Source organism: Macadamia integrifolia, unplaced genomic scaffold, assembly GCF_013358625.1.
Source record: "Macadamia integrifolia cultivar HAES 741 unplaced genomic scaffold, SCU_Mint_v3 scaffold1839, whole genome shotgun sequence".
In the NCBI taxonomy this organism is placed as follows: domain Eukaryota; kingdom Viridiplantae; phylum Streptophyta; class Magnoliopsida; order Proteales; family Proteaceae; genus Macadamia; species Macadamia integrifolia.
In genome coordinates this window covers 39,894-60,161 of record NW_024868377.1, presented here as the reverse complement: position 1 = coordinate 60,161, position 20,268 = coordinate 39,894, and the positions used below count along the sequence as shown (strand labels likewise).

General features: G+C 37.8%; 2 protein-coding genes across 2 annotated transcripts in view; both read left to right on the top strand.

Annotated features, from left to right (window-relative positions):
* Window positions 1-4,343, top strand: part of LOC122064956 (probable polyribonucleotide nucleotidyltransferase 1, chloroplastic) — a 60,148-nt gene extending 55,805 nt beyond the window's left edge. The window contains exon 13 of the mRNA XM_042628738.1: window positions 3,989-4,343. The gene's annotated coding sequence lies outside the window, so the exon portion shown is untranslated. The remainder of the gene's footprint in view (window positions 1-3,988) is intronic.
* A 10,932-nt stretch (window positions 4,344-15,275) lies between these two features.
* LOC122064955 (methylesterase 10-like) lies at window positions 15,276-16,723 on the top strand. Its single transcript, XM_042628737.1, has 3 exons — window positions 15,276-15,623; window positions 15,862-15,999; window positions 16,436-16,723. Exons 1-3 carry the CDS (start codon window positions 15,276-15,278, stop codon window positions 16,721-16,723), a joined length of 774 nt encoding a protein of 257 aa, XP_042484671.1.
* Window positions 16,724-20,268: the final 3,545 nt, after the last annotated feature.

Below are 20,268 nucleotides of genomic sequence, written 5' to 3'. Positions count from 1 at the left end.
AAAACGGAAAAGGAGAGTAGTTATCAATGACAGAGAATCGGGAGGGTTATCAGTGAGACACAAAGCGGGGGGGCAGGGAGGTTGAGAGAGGGGGGAAATCGGGGCTTGGGATAAATAATAGTGAGAGAGAATCAGGAGAGGTCTGGCTAGGTTGTGCAAGAGATAATCGAGGGAGGAGAGAGAGATTCGACTTTTGAGAGAGGGATCGAGAGGGATCGGAGGTATACTTACCTAGTGGGAATCCCTATTCGTCACTGCTTGAGAGGGTGGGGACTGGGGATGTAGCGGCTAAGAGCCGAAGGCTAGAGAGCTGTTAGAGCGAGCAAGAGAAAGCCGTTAGAGAACCACCAAAAAACTGACATTACCAATAATGCTAGTTAAATTATAGTTGGTGTATTTGTTTTCTTTGTCGATCCCATTTAGTTGGAATAAGGCTGAGTTGAGTTTTGAGTTTTGAGTTTTGAGGTGTATTTGTTGCTTCATAGTTTTTGATATATAAAGATAATGCTGGTGGTGAAAATGACCTATGGATAAGCTTGCATCTGCTACGGGTATCTGTAGAGCACATTTTAGTTATCTTTGTCTTCCCAAGTGTCTGCACAAGCGAAACACAACAAAGACTGCTTATGTGCTATCCAGATGCCTGCTGTTCTTACACCTTGGTGAACATCAGTCATGCATTATAATTCCTAGTGTGAATATATCCAAAAGCTCAATTTCTGTGTACTGGACACTTGTAGTTGCATGTCTTTTGGTCAATGAATGCCTTGGCTAATTTGTTGGATTGTGATCTTGGATAATTGCAACACAAGCGTTGTCATGTAGTTCACAGATGTTATTTCTGTTTAATGCCATAAGGGATCAGCAACTCATATTTTCATGTCATATAATATGGCGACTAAAGTACGGACTGTCTTTTCCCCTTTCAAGGTCTTTTTGGTGTGCAGTTAGAGATGTTGACAATAATTGATTAAATACTAAGTGACCAGGTCAGTAGGGTAAATTTTTCCTTTCTAATCAATCACTTCTCTTTTCTTTCTTTCTCTGTCCTGCCCTATTCAGTGTTCAGATCTGCTACAGAGTGGGTTTGGCTTCCAAAGAATTTTTTGTGGTACATAGAATTTATTTCTCTTCCAGCTCAGTTTATGTGCTTTATGTTTTGACGTATGTTTATCTTTATGTTTATTTTCTAATGTACAACTGGTATAGGCTTTAGGGTTTTATAGTTTCTGTCTCAGTTGTTATTATGTTTCCCTTAAGAAATGAAAATGTTTTCTGTTATGTCTTAATTAAAAGAAAATGACCCTCTTAAGGGGTTGGATCTGAAGCAAGCTTAACTGCATACTCCTGATGATTATTGTTTTTTAGTGTTGGCATGAGATTTGCATCATGATTGGATTTCAATTTCAATATATAATTCTCATGGGGTAGTCCTTGTATAATTGGTTGTAATTTAGTTTTGTTTTTCACTGAATGGAATAGGATTTCGATTTAAGTTCTACTTTATCTTTTAGAGTTTTAGTGGAATTTTCAGTTTTTCCTTTTTGTAATAAATTTATATTTAATTAATGAATTAAGTCAGTAAATCACTGTGAACAGGAGAGTGAATATAGCATATCTACAAGAGACTAGGCGGAAATAAAAAAAATAAATAAATAATTAAAAAAATAGCTTCTTTTTTAACAATAATTCATTACTAAATAAGAAAGAACAAAAGGGGGCCCCTGGCATAAAAAAATATGGAGTCCCAAATCTGCTAAAATGATCTAGAGTTGGAAGTCCATCTTCTGAGATTATGCTCCAACCAAATGTGGTGGATGGCAGCAACGACACAAGCTTACCCACTTTGTCTCAAACCAAAGAACCTCCAAAGGTCATGTCAACCCAGATCTACTCATGCTGAAAAGGTAAAATCTTTGCTGAAAAGATGATCTGCATCTTCAATCGCATTCCAGCAAAGGATTTAGGAAGGAGAGACAGGAATGTACCTGTGGATAAGAAAGCAAGGCAGTGGAAGGCACTAAGAGTGGGCACACCAAGATGAGAAAATATGGTGAGGAATGTGAGACTTGAACCAAACCAGATTGCACCAAGGAACCAAAAAGCCTTGAGTTCCCGACTTCAAACTAAAGAGACTCAAAGGAGAGGCAGTCCAAGAAACCATATCACCCCTACAGCTGGTCTCCTAGGGATGCGAAGGAGGGAGGACTAAATAGGACACAACTGGGTGGAGGAAACAATTGGTGGGGGGCAAACACCCCTCGAAATGATGTCAAAGACCATGGTAAGCCTAGTCGAACCTGTCCCATCAAATGAAGGAGAATACCAAGGGGGTGCCAAGGATCCAACCATAGTCTGGTGGAGGAACCATCATCAATCAATGTAGTAATAGATCCAGTAGCAAGAGGTGTGAGTTTCAGAACCTGTCTCTAGACCTAGGAAGCGTCTGAGATAATAGGAGCCATGCAGATGAAGTCATTGGGGAGATGCCTAGAGTAGACCCAATCAACCCAAATACTTTTCTTCTTGGTTGTCAATCTCCAAATCAACTTGAGAATACCAGCCAAGTTTACATCTTTAATATGCCTTAGACCCAGACCTCCCTCCTCTTTTGGGAGGTAAACAGAAGCCCAAGAGATAGGATGAAGAAACCTGGAGCAGTCAGATCCCTTCCAGAGGAAGGAGCACATAAGAGATTCAAGCTTTACAATAACTGCCTAAGGGAGACCGAAGATGCCAGACCAATAGATATAGGGGGACTGAAGGATCGATTTGATCAACTCAAGATGGCCCACGTAGTATAAAACTTACCCTTCTAAAGCTGAAGTCTCATGCGCATGCGGTCAAAATGTGTTGCTGCAAGGTATAAAAGGTGTTCTCTTAGACAATTTGTCCAACACAACAAAGATAAACATCTTGCCTAGGAGCAATCCAGTGCATCTAGAGCTATGTTGGCTCTGTTATACTTTGTGCTATTTACCCAATTGACAAACTGAACTTTGTTTGGATTTTTGTGCCACATCATGTTTTATCCGCAAAATATAGAACCCGTCATCTACCATCACAATAGTCTCTTTGCAACCTCAATGTCTTCCTGGTAAATATGTGCCAAGCAAGAGATATCGTTATCCAAAGCATACAGGGAATCCTTTAGAATCAGGAAGATTTATGCAACCTTGCCATGTGTCATGTTCAAATGCTGCTACACGTGTCTACCCTGTGGCATTTTAGTTGGCACTGAAACTTTCCGACTTCTCATCCATGTTACCTTTTACTTCTATGTTAGTTTCAGCCTGGACAGTACTGCAAGGTGGCAGAATAAAGTTTTGAGGAAAGCCTGTTGGTGCAGTAATTGCAAAAGAGTCTGACGGTTTGAACTTTGACGATAAAGAAGTCTAATACCTTGTGGTCATTGGGCAATGTGATTGACATGAGCAACTAAATTTTACATGTAGTCTTCTTGCTCATCCAACAGTCATTATGGCTAAATGAGCCCTTCACATCGCAGAAATAAGTTCCTCCACTAACCATGTAGTAAACATTTTCCCCCTGTATGTGCATATGAAGAATAAGTTTATGATTCCTTTGGTCAATACAACTAAGGTACTTGGGTCTTTTTTTGAAGAGGTTTGTGAACTTAATCTGAACAAAAGGGTTGGGTATATTGGTGGTTGAATATTTGTATTAATTCGTAGTTGAAATGATTTTTCCCCTGAATGTTTTATTTACAATCTTGTGTATTAAATGGATCTTCTTTCTCTTCTGTACTCCTAAGTGAATTCCCTGTAAGTGAAGCAGGTGCCAGAGAAGGAGGAAAATGGTATTGAAAAACTCAAACAGTTTTCCAAACTTCGCTAAAGAATACCATAGAATGTCAGAAGCATGCTTCCTTTGGGAGATTTAAATAGCTTTATATGATAATTGCAATCCATTGAAAACAGATTAATTACCAGTTATATATTGGGTGATACCAACTGTCTTTTCACAGGATGGAATCCTTCCTGCTTGCGAGACAGGACCGTTATATTAGCGAGGAGCAGGAAGAATTATTGAAATGTAGGTTCTGTGAACTGTTGAACTTGGAACAGCAGAGGGAACCAACAGCTTGGTGCTATATGAAGCACAAGTACCTTGGTTGACAAAAAAAATTCCCCATTTTGTTCTTTCTACGAAAAAAAAAAAGAAGGGGTGGTGTTCCTGTATGGTTATTGCATTCTTTGGTTCTATTCTTTTAACCTAATTTTTCCAATTTTGTAGGGCGGAAATGTTGGGAATTTTGTGTAATGTATATATTTTAGTTCTCTTTAAAAATCCTTATTTATCAAATTGTTTGGGTTCGTATATGGCATAATTTGTGGTTTATTTTGAATACACTTGGCATATTGCGTAGAAAAATCCAATAAAGCCCCGAACTGAATTTCTTTTACGTTGTCCTTAAGAGTAAATGAAATTACTTGTGGAATATATAATGTTTGAACACAGCGACGAGGCTTGCGACGGCAACGGCTGGATGCTGCAGCGGCTGGGAGGTGATGCGCAAGGGCCTTGAAGAGGTTGAGGTTGCCGGTTGCGATTGCAATTGTAAACTACTTCCCCAGACCAGCAGCGAGAGAGGTGTACAGTGGTGTTTGCTGCTATATGGTGCCTAGAATTTACATTCCAGAGTCGGGAGAGGCCACGGGTCATTTGAATGGCCGCAGCAGCAGTTGAAAACCCAATTGAAACCCTCACGGGTTTTTTTCTTTTTTTTAGACAAAAAAAAAAAAAAAAAAAAAATACCCTAAACATCAAAGAAAGTTGTGTGCATTAGTATTAGTATCCTTGATCAGAGTTTTACTATTTATTGCTTCGTAGGCAATATTTTTATCAAATTGACTAATATGTTAGCCTTTACACAAAAAATGCTCAATTTCCAGATATTCCCTGCCATTAAATGTTCAAGTTCTTCCTCATCGTTCCAAATTTTGTCTACTTCCCATCATTCCTCGTTATTCTTTATCATCCCATGAAGAAGGTACCTTGTTGCTGCTTCAATAATTAGACCAGTAGTCCACCTAGAAATATTTTTTGTTTGATCAATCCTCTGATAATTAAAACTTTTTGTAAAAGATTGGAATTCTTCGTATATGAACAGGTTTGAATTTAGGGGCATTCACCTGTAATTTAGCATATTGATATGAAATTCCATTACCAATCCAATATTCTACTTGTTTTAGAATGATGTGGGGTTTGGGTTTCTCAAATCCAAAAATGACTTTATTTTATTATTTTTTATTTATTTATTATTTTTTTTTTAAAGGTCAAAGATAGGGACAAAACCATCTTATACTGTATGTTAATGGCCTTTTGGTCATTTTGGGGGTTAAGTGTTTAAAAAGAGAGAGAGGCAAAAAGCACTTCACTTGACTTTGTTGGATAAAGTAAACTAAAAGAGGATAAAATAATCTTTTGATTTGCGATGCTTGGGTTGAAGATGCAATAAGGGTAAAATAGTTTTTTGTATGTCCTACAACTACACCTGACTAACACCTTCAGTCTTCATGGGTGTAGGGTGCGGGTGAAATTGTTTAAAACATAGGAGGGGTTTTGAAATAGGATCATATTTCAAGGGAGAGGCATGTAAATAACTCAAAGTCATGAGGTAGAGTAAGTTGATTTTATTTAATCCATGATATACGAAAAGTTTCCAATCCCACAGTCTTAGGCACTGTTGGACAATGTTTCATTTCTGATGTTTCTGCGCTTTCTTGTTCCTAAAAACAGAGAAATAGCTTAAAAAGTATTTGATAAAGTTGTTTAGTTTCACTCGTTTCTAGAAACATAAATCAAAATTTATGTCTATTTACAATTTTAGAAACGATTTTGACGAAACAAGTCAAATTTGTTTCATCGTTTCGAAAAACAAATTTGAGAGAGAAAAAAGATTGTTGTGCCCGATAAATCTCTCAACTATTAAAACCTAAAACGAGGCAATTGAACCCTCTTTTCGTTTTGGGCATCTGATGATACTATTGGGGTTTTTAGTGGCATTACGTTTGCAAAAAGCGTTTCGAAAAACAGGTTTATCAAACACCAAAAAATCCGTTTTTATTTTCGAAAACGTGAAAAGCCGTTTCTACTGTTTCTAAACACAGAAACAGCAGAAACGTTATCAAACGGTGCCTATATAGTACAATCCACTTGATGAGTGAAGCCCAATGGATCTTAAATTGAAGAGGCTTGGGTTCCCCATTAACTATCTCTCCTTTATCGGTATGGATTTTGCATCTCTCTCTCTCTCTCTCTCTCTCTCTCTCTCTCTCTCTTCTACTATCCGGCCATTAAAATCTCATAAGGTACCATGCCTATTGTTGTTGCACGATTCCGAGTGATGCGGACTTGCACAACACAGATTAGAAGCTGGCCCAGAGGGAGCTCCAGAACTAGGCTCCGATGTCAAAGTTAGGTCTCAATATCCTCATTCTTACGTAAAGTAATTAGTCGATTGAGAGTCTTTCCAGTAACCTTGGCTAAGTGTTCCTTATATAGGCAACTTGAGTCCTTCTCATTGGTCGAGGGTCTCTGGCAGACCGACATGGGTCCTCTTCTTATTGGAGAGATTGTTCCTTGCCGTGGCTGAGCTGGCTAGGCCTATAATGGTTAACTCAACCTGGACTAGTTGTCATAACGGCTAACTTGACCATGGTAAAGTCCTATAATGGCTAACTTGACTATGGTGAGGTTCTACAACAGCTAACTTAACTGAGGTGGGTCTAAGAGTTAGATAACCACGCAGTCGTGGTTAGTTACCCTAGTCAAAATTTCAGTTGGTCATCAGTGTGGGGAATCCATGTGCGAGTAGGTCATGAGGTCAGGGTCCTCTGCTTATTGGTCGAAGAGGTCTTCCCACACTCCTACTAATGAGGTCAGGGGTAGGACCTCCTGACTATTGACCGGTCAACGTATATATGGTATATCATATGCCCCCCACTCTCTCAAGCTCCTAGCATAGGAGGTCGGGGGGAGTGTCTCTTGGCCTGGTCGATGAGTAAATTGGTGTATCAACTATCGCTGGTGGTTAAAGAGTTGTCACCAACTATAAACAATCATATTTGTTTGTCTTAAGCCTCGGTTCCTTTTGTAATATAAGAAAACCTTTTCTATCTCTTGGATTTAAGGCTTATAAGTTCTAATTTTATGTCAAATTTTCAGATTCTTCACCAAACAGAATCGAAGATGTTGGGATCACATGCAATGTGTGCAATAAGTAATTCAAAGATGTTTTAAAGTAGAAGCTCTATTAAAAGTCCGAATGACATCCATATCTCAACAACAAGGTGAAGGTTGAAGCTTCTATTTTATACATGCGTCATTTTTAGACCTATAACGTGAATTCCTTTAAATTTTCCTTACTTGTATTGTGGTTTTGTGAATGATGAATCATGCAAATAGGTCTCTTTTTAACTTTGAGTCATTAAAATCTTATTCCTTGTTGGTAGTCACAACTAGTCATCACACCTCAAGGTGGATATATAAATGTCAAGTTGAATTAGTATTCTCACTTTTTTTTTTTTTGGTTACTTTCTAAATTAGTTATCTTTAATATTACCTCTTTTTCAAATTTTTATTTGGCATTGTAAGCTTACAGGTGGAGATAGATCACGAGTCCCTCCCCCCCCCCTCCCATGCTTTTTAAAAAAAAATTGCATTCTCGTGGGTTTGTTGCTTGCAAGAGTTTTCTCATGCTCGGTTTTGTGGCCTATGCTATTTAGAGAAGTGCATTTTTAAGTCGCGCCTAGGTGCAGAGGTGTTAGCATGTCTCCTGCCGCAAGTATGGAATCTCAGGGGTAAGGGTGAAAAAATTCACTCAAGGTGGGTATTTTCAAACCTTCCCCTAGGATTCCATTCCCTTGGCTGCTAGTAAAGTTAAATAAAATTATCCAATTTATCAAATCATGTTGATTCTCCAAGGTTTGATTACTTATTTGTGGCACAAAAAAAACTTTTTGAATTTCCGGTAGAAAGAGAATACACTAACAACATGGGGTTGCAGATAAGGCAACAGCGAAATTTTTTCGATCTTTTTACCCTGATGTGTCTGGGCACAGAGCCACACTTCCGGACATAATTTTTTTAGCAAATTTTGTATTTTCACATGTTAAGCTTCATTTGTCTCAAAGAGATAGCAAGTAAATATGATTAATGACATGTTTATGAAATGGTAGAATCTCTTAAGCCCTCTTGGAATTGCTTTTTGTAGTATTAATTAATGGAATGAAACATTTGTAAGAAAATAAATCCAGGTAGAGTATACAATTTATCTGGATATGTACTATTTCCACCGGATGAAGTACGAATTCACAACATTATAGTAATCCTTGTTTTTGAATCACGAACAAATAGAATTTGAGTTGAGTCATATCAGAATGATACTATCCTTAAGGTTTTTAAACGCCCCTAATTGTGCAACTGGGTTGACCATTACGTTTATACCTCCAAGATAAAACAACTTCAATCACATAAGGTGCACTCTAATATGTGATTATACAGGGAAATCCGAAGGCTATACTCATTATTAAACACGGAGACTTCGAATAAACGAAACATAGAGTGGAAAGAACAAAAACACTTGCAAAAAAACCCTTATCAAAGATGTAATCCGCAGCATAGAGTGGGAAGCTTAAGGTTTTTAAATTAATACTGGGTATAAGACTATGGTTGAATCGGCCTATTAAAGATGTAATCGGCCGGTAAAGATGTAGTCAGATGAATTTTCTTTTGAAAGGTGATCATTCACTGTTGTCCATAGTGGTCGGCAGCAGACATTTTGGCGACCACAATGGGAGTCTAAATTTACAAATCTGTTCATATGAGATAAGGGTGTCAGTTCCAGAAAAAATTTCGGCACAAGAAACGGTGGCAGGTTGATCGCCTGTGGGCACCGATCCTTGGCATGGCTAGTATGGCCATCTATAGTGATGAATTAGTTTCTGACATAGAATTATCTCACGAGTTGAAGCCATATTTTCCAACCATTATAAAGGCAAAGGCAACGTTCTTGATGGTAAGCCATATCATCTTCGGGGTCTCGCAGTGCTTCTCCAAGAATTTTTTATTCTAACCGTTAGATGCCCGCTAAGAGGCGCCACTAATAATGGCTTGGTGATTGTAGGAAACCCTTTTAAGGTTTTTTCGTTGGGTATGGCGGGAGGACAGGGATGATCCATCATCCTAATTCTTTTGTTAAAAATTAAATTATAATATAATATTTATGATAATTTTTAGTGAAAGGGTTGCATTGTTTGTTGATCGAGAATTGGAATCGGTAAACCTCTTTTGAAAGTGGTGTCGATTTAACAATAAAATTAAATTAAAAATAATAATAATTGGTGATGGAAAAAGGCAGCCAATGATAAAAAGTCAAGTGGTAGAGTTCCATCAAAGAGGTGTTTTGGAAAGGTTACTTTTCTCTGTATTTTGACAGTTAATGGTATTAAATGATGAAATATTTTTTGAAAGGTGAAAAGTACCACATGGTGAATCCCATTTTGCATCACTCTTGATTGAGTTTAGACGTTGCAATGGTAGCCATCATGGATAGGTTTCAGGTAGGGAAAATGTGAATAGTCCTAAAAATTTAAATGTGTCATTTCACAAGGGTGTTTTTACTCTCTTAGTGCTTTGCAACTTTTTTGTATACCATTTGGTTTTAAATATGTTTGTTATGAAAAATTAAATGGATACAAGTCAATAGATCAAAATACCATTTGGTTTTAAATATGTTTATGAAGAATCAAATGGATACAAGTCAATTGATCAAACCGATTGTTATGATTTTAAGCTTGACTTAGCCATGATGGTTATCCAAAGAGTTACATGGTTTGTCATATTCTGTTTTATTTTAAACGATTTTTCGTGGTATTTGGAATAGAGAATATAATATAATTTTAAGGGGCGGCTAGTTGTAAGCTGCCATGCTAAGGATTTTTCATCCTTAATTCTTGTCTTATCACATGTCACCAATGACGGCTGGTTTTGTATGCATGTACATCAATTGATCTTATTATTAATTTTGTTGTTTTAAATGAATGATATAGATGAAAAGATACCCAAGTGTAGAACGGTTGGACAACCATAAATGGTTGTCCTAATAGTTACACTGGTCGGTATTTTGAATCTAAGTGAAACAACTCAATAGGTTATCTAAGCTAAGTAATTTCATATTAGTTTTTCCTAAGTTTTCATACTTAGGACCATGCAAGAAACTTAATGCTGATCTATATATGAATTTTACGTTTAAAAAATTGACTCTCATTTGGGATTAATTGGTTAAGTAATCTAGTTATGATTGAGAGCATATTGGACATTTTGGCAGTTAAGCTATGTATTGTTCAATTGATCTTTGATATATTTAGACTATATGTAAGGTCATGTATGTCTTCATAAGTTTTTTGTAAACATGAAATTGTAAAGGATAAATAAAGTCAAGTGGTTGAATATTAATTAATGCCTATTATTTGGATTTTAATTTTAATTTTACAAATATCTAAAATTATGTATATCTGAAATTATTGGTTGCATGAAACCATGAGTTAGGCATATATGATTATGCAATATGAAATTGTAGATGCAAATGGTAGTACTTGATTTCTATGTTACAAGTGGCTATGACTGTATGGGTGTTTTAAATTTCTCACTATATGCATTATTTTTATTATCATATTATTATGATATTGACATTTATGTGTGAATGTAGTAAATCCAATATGTGGGGTTCTTGTGAGGATGGATATATTTGTATGATGAGGTACGTCTTATGGAGATAATTAAAGTAGAATGATTCATCTCTACTTGGACATAGAATCTAAGCAGATATGCCTAGATTTAATTGTTTAAATGTTTGAACAGTTTCTTGTTTCAAAAGTGGCATGTTCAAATTATATTGGTGGAACGATTCATTAAATAGGCAAAATAAACCTTGATTATAGGTTTCACCATAATTGTATTGGATTGCAAAAAGGACGGATTAGGACGGATTAGAAAATCAAAAAAGTTAAGGATCTAAATAAAGATATTTCATATGTTTTTTAGATATATATATATATATATATATGGTGAAACTAGTAAAATAGAATTATCAACTCTATGTAATCAGGAAAATAATATGTATAAAACCTCAGATTACTATGGTCATATCATCTAGAGGAATGCGACCTAAAAAGCCTGTGTCATAGGTTATGTGATGGACATCCAATATATATGAAGAAGTAAATTCCTGATTAGGTTCAAAGGGTACAAACGAAATCACTGGATAACTTGTCCAGTACTACTAAAATATTTTTTCATTCTAGTTAGATGGAAAAGTAGTACCACTACAATAAAATGAGAATGAGTTAAAGACTCTTAATCAAGCCAAATCTCATGAAATGTGGGGGTGTGTTAACTGTGGTGCACGTTATGGGCTGACCAAAGTGGATGTATGAGGTGCGACCGCCTACCAATGAGAATTTTAAAGGAAAATTCTCTAAACATTCATGAGATCAAGATAGGAGATAAGGCCGATTAAAAATGTCTAATTTTGTTATGAAAGGGATATCATGAACATCGACTGATAAGATATGAATGGTGAGCTAGTCGGCTACACAGATGAGGAAAGGTTCAAAAAGTCTGACTTCACCCATAGTCTATAGCATAGTTGATCAACCTTAGTGTAGGTTCAAGTCCTGAAGACACCTGCAACAATATGTCCTACTATGTTTAAGATACTCATTATCTCTGTCTTGTTTTCTTAATATTTTGAAACTTATGGGGATTGTTAGATTTATTTATATTTAGTGTCAAAGTTTCTAAATATTTATAATGTCAAGGATGGGTGTGGGTGTGGATCTACATTTATATACGGGTGTACAAAGACTCTTGTATGTGTACGGAGACACTTGTACATATACAAGCATATGTACAGGGACGCTTGTACATGTACAAACACATATGTATATGAACAGATACACATATATTCTATAGATGGGTCTGAAAATTGACAAGGGATTTTTAGCAAGTGTTTTTGTTCTATGCACTCTTCCATTCTTCCAAATCTCTTTGTGTCTGATAATGAGTATAGGCTTTGGACTTCCCTGTGTAATCACATATTGGAGTGCACCTTATGTGATTGGGAGTTGTTTTATCTTGGAGGTATAAACGCAATGGTCAATCCAGATGCACAATTAGGGGCGTTTAAAAACCTTAAGGATATATAATATCATTCTGATACGACTTAACTTAAATTTGGTTTGTTCCTGATTCAAGAAGAAGGATTCCTACAATGCTGCAAATTTGTACATCATCTGATATAATTGCAATATATCCAGATAAGTTTTATACTCTGCCCGTGTTTATTTTCTTACGACATTGTTTATTCATAATGATAACTTAGTTTAATCAACTGTGGGGTTAGGGCATCCCTTAATATTCTTGTTTGGGGAAAAAGTTATATTAATATTGGATGATTGTGGTCCCATAATTAACAATGGTTTTTTTACCATTATCAAATCTTTAGACCCTTCCCACCCTTGTACCTCGTGTATTGTTATATATCCTTCTCCTCAAATATTCATTTTCCTTCTATAATTTTGTACATATCAATAAGGTCTAAGATTGGGTTGATCCATACTATTTCTAAATGGGCCTTATCTGATCCTCACAATGGGTGTTGAGAGTCTCTTTTTCTGAAGGATCTCATGAGTATTGTAACGGCATTTTTGCCACAGCAAGATGAATAATTTTTCATAATAAGGGGAGGGTTTTCAAGGAATAGTTAGTGAATTACAACTCTATTGTACCGCAATTGGTGAGTTGGTATTTGCATCATTAATGTCTTTTGTTGGTTGGTTCCATTCTCACGTGTTAGATTATTAGCAGTGGCATTTATTGCCGTAGAATAAGAAACCTTCGCTACTACCATCAATGGAGGTTTTTCCCCTCGTTAGAAATTGGTGCGAACTATGTAGCAATTACTAAATTTTGGCCACAGTTGAAACTAACCGTGATGGTATTTTTAGTAGAAGTAATTTGACCATCATGAAAAAATTAACATTTAATGGCATTAATTACAGCTACTAAGTCATATTTTATTATAAGATTAGTATATTTTTATTATTACAACCCTCAATTTTATGGTAATTTTTGCTTACAACTGTTGAAATTTATTTTTATTAAAAAAAAATAAGGAAAAATATCCTATTTGGTCATGTGCCTCGACACCCTGACATAGGGGTAGCAAAAAGACTACCATTCACCTTGGTTTGGATGCATGTGCATCTTCCTTGGTTAGTCCCTACTTTGATGTAATGGCCAATGTGATCAAATAGCAATCTCCAATAAAAAAATAATAATAATAATTTTATTAAAAAACCCTCAACTCACCCCTACCAACTCCAACAATCACGCAACCCGTTCACCCTGTTCTAATCTCCACTACCACCACCACCACCGCCACCAACAACCCTTGACCCCTCTACCCTCCTCCCACCCCACCTTTCATCCTAACGTTCCCCACCTTGCCCCTTGAAACTTCTTGCACTCCTCCACTGCTCCGCCCCACTCCTTCCCACTTCGTAGCTTACCCACCACACCAGCCCCTTCCTTCGTGCCGTTCTTTTCTCTACAACCCACCGCTTACCATGCCCCTCTGTCCCCTCCCTCTTACAATTCAAGAACCCTCCCATTGCACCCCTTCAAACTCCCATCCTCCCCAGTGCTTGCCCCCACATCTTCCCTTCCCATTCTGCAGCCAACCCACCCCACTCCACTTCATATGTTGCACCCTTCTCTCCCATGCGCACTGTGATTCCAAAACAAATCCCTTCCCCTCCCCTTTGCATCCTTGCCTATAACTCACCCACCCATAGCAGGACCCTCCCCTTCCCTTTGCAACCTTGCCTATAACCCACCCATCCTCTCTCCTTCCCCACTCTTGCCCACAACAGCCCCTTCCATTCCCCTCTTCAACCTCGCCGCCTACCTTGCAATCACTTTGGCCCTGTTGGTGCTTATCTTCGTCATGCTGGATCTACAACTTGGTCCCTCCTGCAAACTAAGATCTGCACTCACATAAGTTAATAACTGGTCCGGAGTCCCCTCCGAGAAGAAGGCCCCGATGCATAAATCAGTCGATTTCCAATCACTGTTCAAGTGGAATGAATCTCAAGTCCCTAAAAAGTGCATACCTGTTCCAATTACTTCGTGCACCTTTTATAGTGATTTTGGGGTCCCTCCCAATTGGCTAGATCTTCCACTTGGGGCTGAATTGGCCTTCTTGATAACGATTAACCTAACCATGGTTTAACTCTGGTCGAATAACCACCTCGAGTATGGTTAAGGACTCTTGCTGAGATGGTGTGGGGCCCTCCTCCACGATCATAGCTATGGTCACATGGTCAAGAAAATAGTGGTCGAGTGGTCGGTCCTCTGTTAATCGAGCCTTGTGGTTTGAGGGAATTGAGGATAAAGGGCCCGATCTATCGTTAGTTGACCATTGACCGTCCCTAGTTTATAGTGTGTATATTATGGTATATCAGGCCCCACACTAAAACTTTTACTTTACCTCCCACCCTCACCCCCACCCCTGCTTCGCCAGATTTGGTGCTTGCAACCACACACACATCCAAAAGAAGATAAGCCTGAAAAACAAAAGGAGATAAGAAATAGAAATTGGAGGGAGTTGGAAGGGTAAAAGAGAGTGAGTCTTTTGGAATTAAAGTTGGACAATTAGCGGGAGACATTACCCAATAAGATTTGAATTCATACCGTTTACATCCCGACACAAGAGTAAGATAGCGGTTAGCCGACCTGTCCTACGACTCCTGTCCCTAATTTTTCGGTAATTTGTTGTCCATATATATCCTTACCCATGGATTTAGGAACTGCCCCATTCGTATCGACATCGACATTGGTTGACCATTACCGATACGATACCAATCCCAGATTGGATATCCAATCTTGAATTGTTCGATATCAAACCATGATTGTGAGTTATGACAGTTGATAGTTGCAAAGGAAAGAGGCTAACAACCCCAACAGTACTCAAACTTAAGTACTATTATATAATTATCCCCAAATATTGGGAAACTCAGACTCGGTTTCCTAATATGGGTTTGATTTGATTTTACCTTTTATTATCCTATTCAGACTCGATCTCTAATTGATTGTTGCATTATAAATAACATATAGATGCATCAATTTTAAAAATCCTGAGACGTATATTGTTTGTATAAATTTGAAAACAAAGAAGAAACACAGAAATGTCAGACCAACAGAAACACTTTGTTCTAGTTCATGAAGCTTGTCATGGTGCATGGACTTGGTACAAGGTAGTGAAGTTGCTAAGCTCGTTTGGTCATAAAGTTACTGCACTGGAACTTGGAGAAAATATGAACAGGATAGTCTCTATTTCTGATTACTTGCGGCCATTAATGAAGTTCATGGCATCTCTTCCTTACAAGGAACAAGTGATCCTAGTGGGTCATGGCTATGGAGGTCTTGCTGTCTCTCTTGCAATGGAGAAATTCCCAAAAAAGATATCTGTTGCCGTTTTTGCTGCTGCTGTCATGCCTACTTGGAGATTACCAATCATTGATGTCTTTGAAGAGGTACACACTAGCTACTTCGATTCTCAATTTACAGGGTAATAATGTATGCAGCCTTACCCCATCTCATAGAGAGACTATTTCTCGACTTGAATCCATAACCTAATGGTTGCAATGGAGCAACCTTACTGCTGCTCTGAGATCGGTCCACATGGACCTCCTTGATTATATATATCTAATCATAATTGTTTCATCATCCTGTAGCTAATTAATATTACTTTTTTTCTTGATACATGTATAGTATTTCATGAGTACACCGGAAGAGTCTCTATTGGATTGTGAATTTTCCTTTGATCATGGTCGAGAAAACTTTCCAACTTCGGTCATCCTTGGTCCAGATTTCCTCTCATCCAAGATGTACAACTGCTGCCCATCTGAGGTAATTTTGTTATACATTATCAATTAATTATATATGTTAATATAATTAGAGAGAAACCTAAAAGAAAAAGAGCCTCTCCAACGCGCTGGGCGCCCAACCTAGCATCTTATGGCTCAGAGGACTTGGGGTGCACCCATGCGCTGAGGTGCATGTCCAGATCCTCCCAACATTCGGATGTTGGGTGCATCTTATGGCTCAGAGGACCTGGGGTTGTGCCCATGTGTTGGGGTGCATGTCCAGATCTGCCTAGCATTCGGATGGCTCGTGCATCTTATGGCTCAGAGGATTTGGGTTGTGCCCATGTGTTGATGTGTATGTCTAGATCCTCCCAATATTTGGATGTTGGGTTGAACACCCAACACGTTGGAGATAAGTTGGATCCGAACCTTAAATGTGTTTTGACTTTAATTTGCATGTTTTGGTTTGTGACATATAGGATACTACATTGGCAAGTTTGATGGTTGAGCCCACTAGCTTCTTCTTCAAAGATTTGGTCAATGAAACATTGCTTACCAGGGAGAGATTCGGGTCTGTCAATTCGGTTTACATCTTCTGTAGTAAAGATGAGGTACTGACTGAGGAATTCCAATTGTGGATGATATGTAATAGTCCAACGACTCCAGCTGTAAGAGTGATTCTAGATAGTGGTCATATGGTCATGCTCTCCAAGCCTGACGAGCTTAGCTTATGCTTGAAGGAGATAGCTGAGACATATTCTACTTAATTGACAATGTATAAGCTTGTTTCAATTCAATTAACTGTAATTTCTTAACGTTTTTTTCCTCTTCTTTTACATGTTAATAAGTTCCTTCTTTCTTCTTCTTTCCTTGAGTAATATCTCGAATGAACTTTGCGAATATTGTTATGAGTGAATGTTTTCAATTAGGGGAGAGGAGGCTTCTGGTAATTTAGAAAATTGAAGGGACCTCAAGTAAATATAGGATGAGTTCAATTAAGAGAGCTAGTTGTCACTACCAACAAAGAACAAGAGGGGTGGTGGAACAGCACATCTTTAAGAGGGGCATCATTGTGATGGAATTAAAATCTTGAAAATACCTAATCGATATAGAGCATCCAAAATTGCATCCATTCGTGTAAAACCAACCCGTCACATATCTCCTATGTCTGAGAAAATTCTGAAAAAGAGGTAATATTAAAGATAATTGATTCAGAAAGTAACAAAACAAATGTGAGAATACGATTCAGCTTGACCTTTATATAACCAATTACTCTTGTCTTCTACTATCTAAGGAAATCATTTTACCACAAATTTGTTGTCTAAGAGATTTAATTGGGTCACCATGAACAAAAAACATAAAAAAAAAAAAAAAAAAAAAAAAAAAAAAAAAAAAAAAATGGCACATCATCTCCAGAAGTAACAAATGTATCCATAATCGATTTGAATTGAATAGAACTTGCAATTGATATGATTATTCCATAAGATTACCAAACCACTTGATGTGCTAACAGGTTGAACAGTAAAACATGTGGGCTTATACATATTCCAACCGTGGGCTCATACATTTCTAGGTTGGATGATTCTAGGTTTAAGGAAGTATAATAGACCTGGGATTCCATCTCCATGAGACTGGAGAGAAAAGTGGAGTGTGGAAATCATTGACTAAGCAAGAGACTTAAAGTCATAGTAGTTGGGTAAAACGGGGAAACTGTAGGAAGTTGGGGAAGAGAAAAAGATGAGATGGCACTCAAGGGATTACGGTTGGAAGAGGTGTAGAGAGTTAGTTGTGGAGTGGCATGGGAAATCTCAAAAGCTTGGACATGTGGAACGGTTGGAATTTCAGAAGTGTAGTTCAGATAATGGTCACCTCCTCCAGTTGTGGCTTTCGATGATGATCGAACATCACCAGTAGGAAGGTGAGATAGTATCTCGGCAGTAACAACAATTTGGATTTATAATTTGGTAACATGGAGGTTGGAGGGTGGTATGATCAATGGAGTTTGGTGAGGAGTGTATAAGAATAGAAGATGGATGTTCTGCATGAATGATATAGTTTATCGCAAGAGATAAAGTGGAAGGAAGGTTGACAGTCAATACTTACTATAATTAGTCATAATTCATCAATCTTTTTGTATAGATCCTCGTATTGCACATGAGAGGATTCGTTCATCAGGGTAATGATGAAGCAATTTAATTAGAATTCTGAAACAAAATTATCTGGTATCTACATTTTGATCAGTAAAACTATCATTTTGCCCACTAACTCTCTTCCCCATCTTCTCTTTTGAATGTAGAGGCTGTTAGGTTAAAATACTTGGATTAATACAATCTCCTCTCTCTCTCTCTTTCTCTCTCTCTCTATCTATATATATATATATATATATTAAGCTTGGACTTTTTTCCTTACAATTTTCTTCAAGGGGCATTTAGATTTTCATGCGGCTGCTTAGATAGGACTGAAACTTTGTAATAAGCACCACCAAGGTCCTTGCTCACATAACATATTTCATATCAATTTGAGTTTGCTAACTGAAAAAATAAAGAATTGAAAAATCTCGGTCCACCAAGAAGGTGCATAGGCTTACGTTGGGGATGCATGAATGTATAAGTTGATGGTTAACTTTATGGGCCCGGCATACACCCTTGAAATCAAACTTATGGTTTAGTGTTTGACAGCTTAACCTACAGTGCATATGGTTGTGCAACTCCTTTTGTCCATCCTTCACATTGTAGGAGACTCTACGTTATTAGTAAATAAAAAAAAGATAATTTACAGCGTCATCCTTGGAGAATATCACTATTATAAAAAAATCCTCTTTATTTCATCAAATTAGGCTCAAACTTCTTGTCGTCAATCACTGTTAAATAAAAAGTTAAAATAACCGTTATACCCTCCTAAACGATCTCAAAATCATCCCTCCACTGCCAACATCGTCTTCTGTTTATACCTGGAACCATCTAACCCACTTGAAAGGATTTCTCTTTTGGGAACTCAATTAATTGTGTCAAGTAACGGGGTGGCTGGTTTCTCTTCTCAGAAATCAATTTTCCAAGCATCCTTTTTTTTCAGCAGAGTTACTCGCAATCGCTCTCCGGCGAACCGGAAAACTCACATTTGACAATCATTGTCCCAGCACCTCCATGAAAAACACAAAGAAACACAGAAATAATAAGTAACTAAAGGATTAGATTTAAACAACCTGTCTCCTGCAATTAATGTAAGGCACTGGTCTTAGTGGAGCTTTCATGGTGGGGTTGATTGCTTATGTTTCGTAAAACTACTCACGCTATCTCAGGGGGTTTTCCGTCAGATCCCGTCGACTTCTCCGGCGCCTCATCGCTTGAACTTGAAGATACCGACGGATTCGAAGCCGATGCTTCATCGCCACCGACCAAAGATTTATAGATCGATACCGACCCAGAACCAACAACGGTCATAGTCTGGCTAAAACACGACGGCGGTTGAGAGCTCCAATCAGTACCGCTTTGCTGTAAGTGTGAACCAAAGTTTCCCGCCAAATCCGACCTCTTATCATCCAACTCGATCTGATCGAAACTAGAGAAGCAACCACCGGTCTTTGAATCTTTAACCACCGTATCTTGTTGGAGATTCCATCCGAATTCGGTCAAAATATTACTCTCTCGATCGCTGCTAAACAAGTTATCATATTGTTCCGATCTCTATTCCCGACCTATACGTGGATCCCAGCATTCTTCTTCTGTGATTCCGGCGACGGCGAAGACTGGGAATGAGAGGATGATGAGGGGTTTCGTCTGTAGAGAAGAAATACAGGGGGGTTACTGTTGAGTCGGTGGTTGCCGCGAGTTCCTGCTGGTCCCTGTTATTGCCGTCCATCGCAGATGCCACTGTCGCCACCACCGCCATGATGTCTGGTGCTCTGAACAATCACCAGTGGTCCAAATCTATCGATTTGGGGTCAAGGTACAGTGACTATCGATTTGGGGATGCGACTTATTACATGGGTATTTTAGGTATTTTACATTTATAAGTGCATTTTGGTATTTAAAATAAAATATAGTTACTGATATCAGTATATAAGGTATATTTCTTGACAGTGACTAACGGTAGAAAGTCTTGAATTTAATTTGGTGAAACAGAAGGAGTGTTCTTATAATAGTGGCATTCTCCAGGGGGTGGCGCTGAAATTACCCATAAAAAAATTAGTTGTGTTTTTCTTATCAACAATAACTCTTGGAACAAATGGTTGTGCTCGCATTTCAAAAGACATTTTGTGAAAGTTTAATCACTATCATTGGAAAAAAGATGGTGAAAGGGTATCCTTTATTTG

What these genes read in the sequence shown, in the direction of transcription:
- LOC122064955 (XM_042628737.1), top strand. Translation starts at nt 15,276, where the DNA reads ATGTCAGACCAACAGAAACACTTTGTTCTAGTTCATGAAGCTTGTCAT. An exon ending in TCATTGATGTCTTTGAAGAG is followed by an intron (nt 15,624 to 15,861) that starts GTACACACTAGC and finishes ATACATGTATAG; the next exon opens with TATTTCATGAGTACACCGGA. An exon ending in ACAACTGCTGCCCATCTGAG is followed by an intron (nt 16,000 to 16,435) that starts GTAATTTTGTTA and finishes TGTGACATATAG; the next exon opens with GATACTACATTGGCAAGTTT.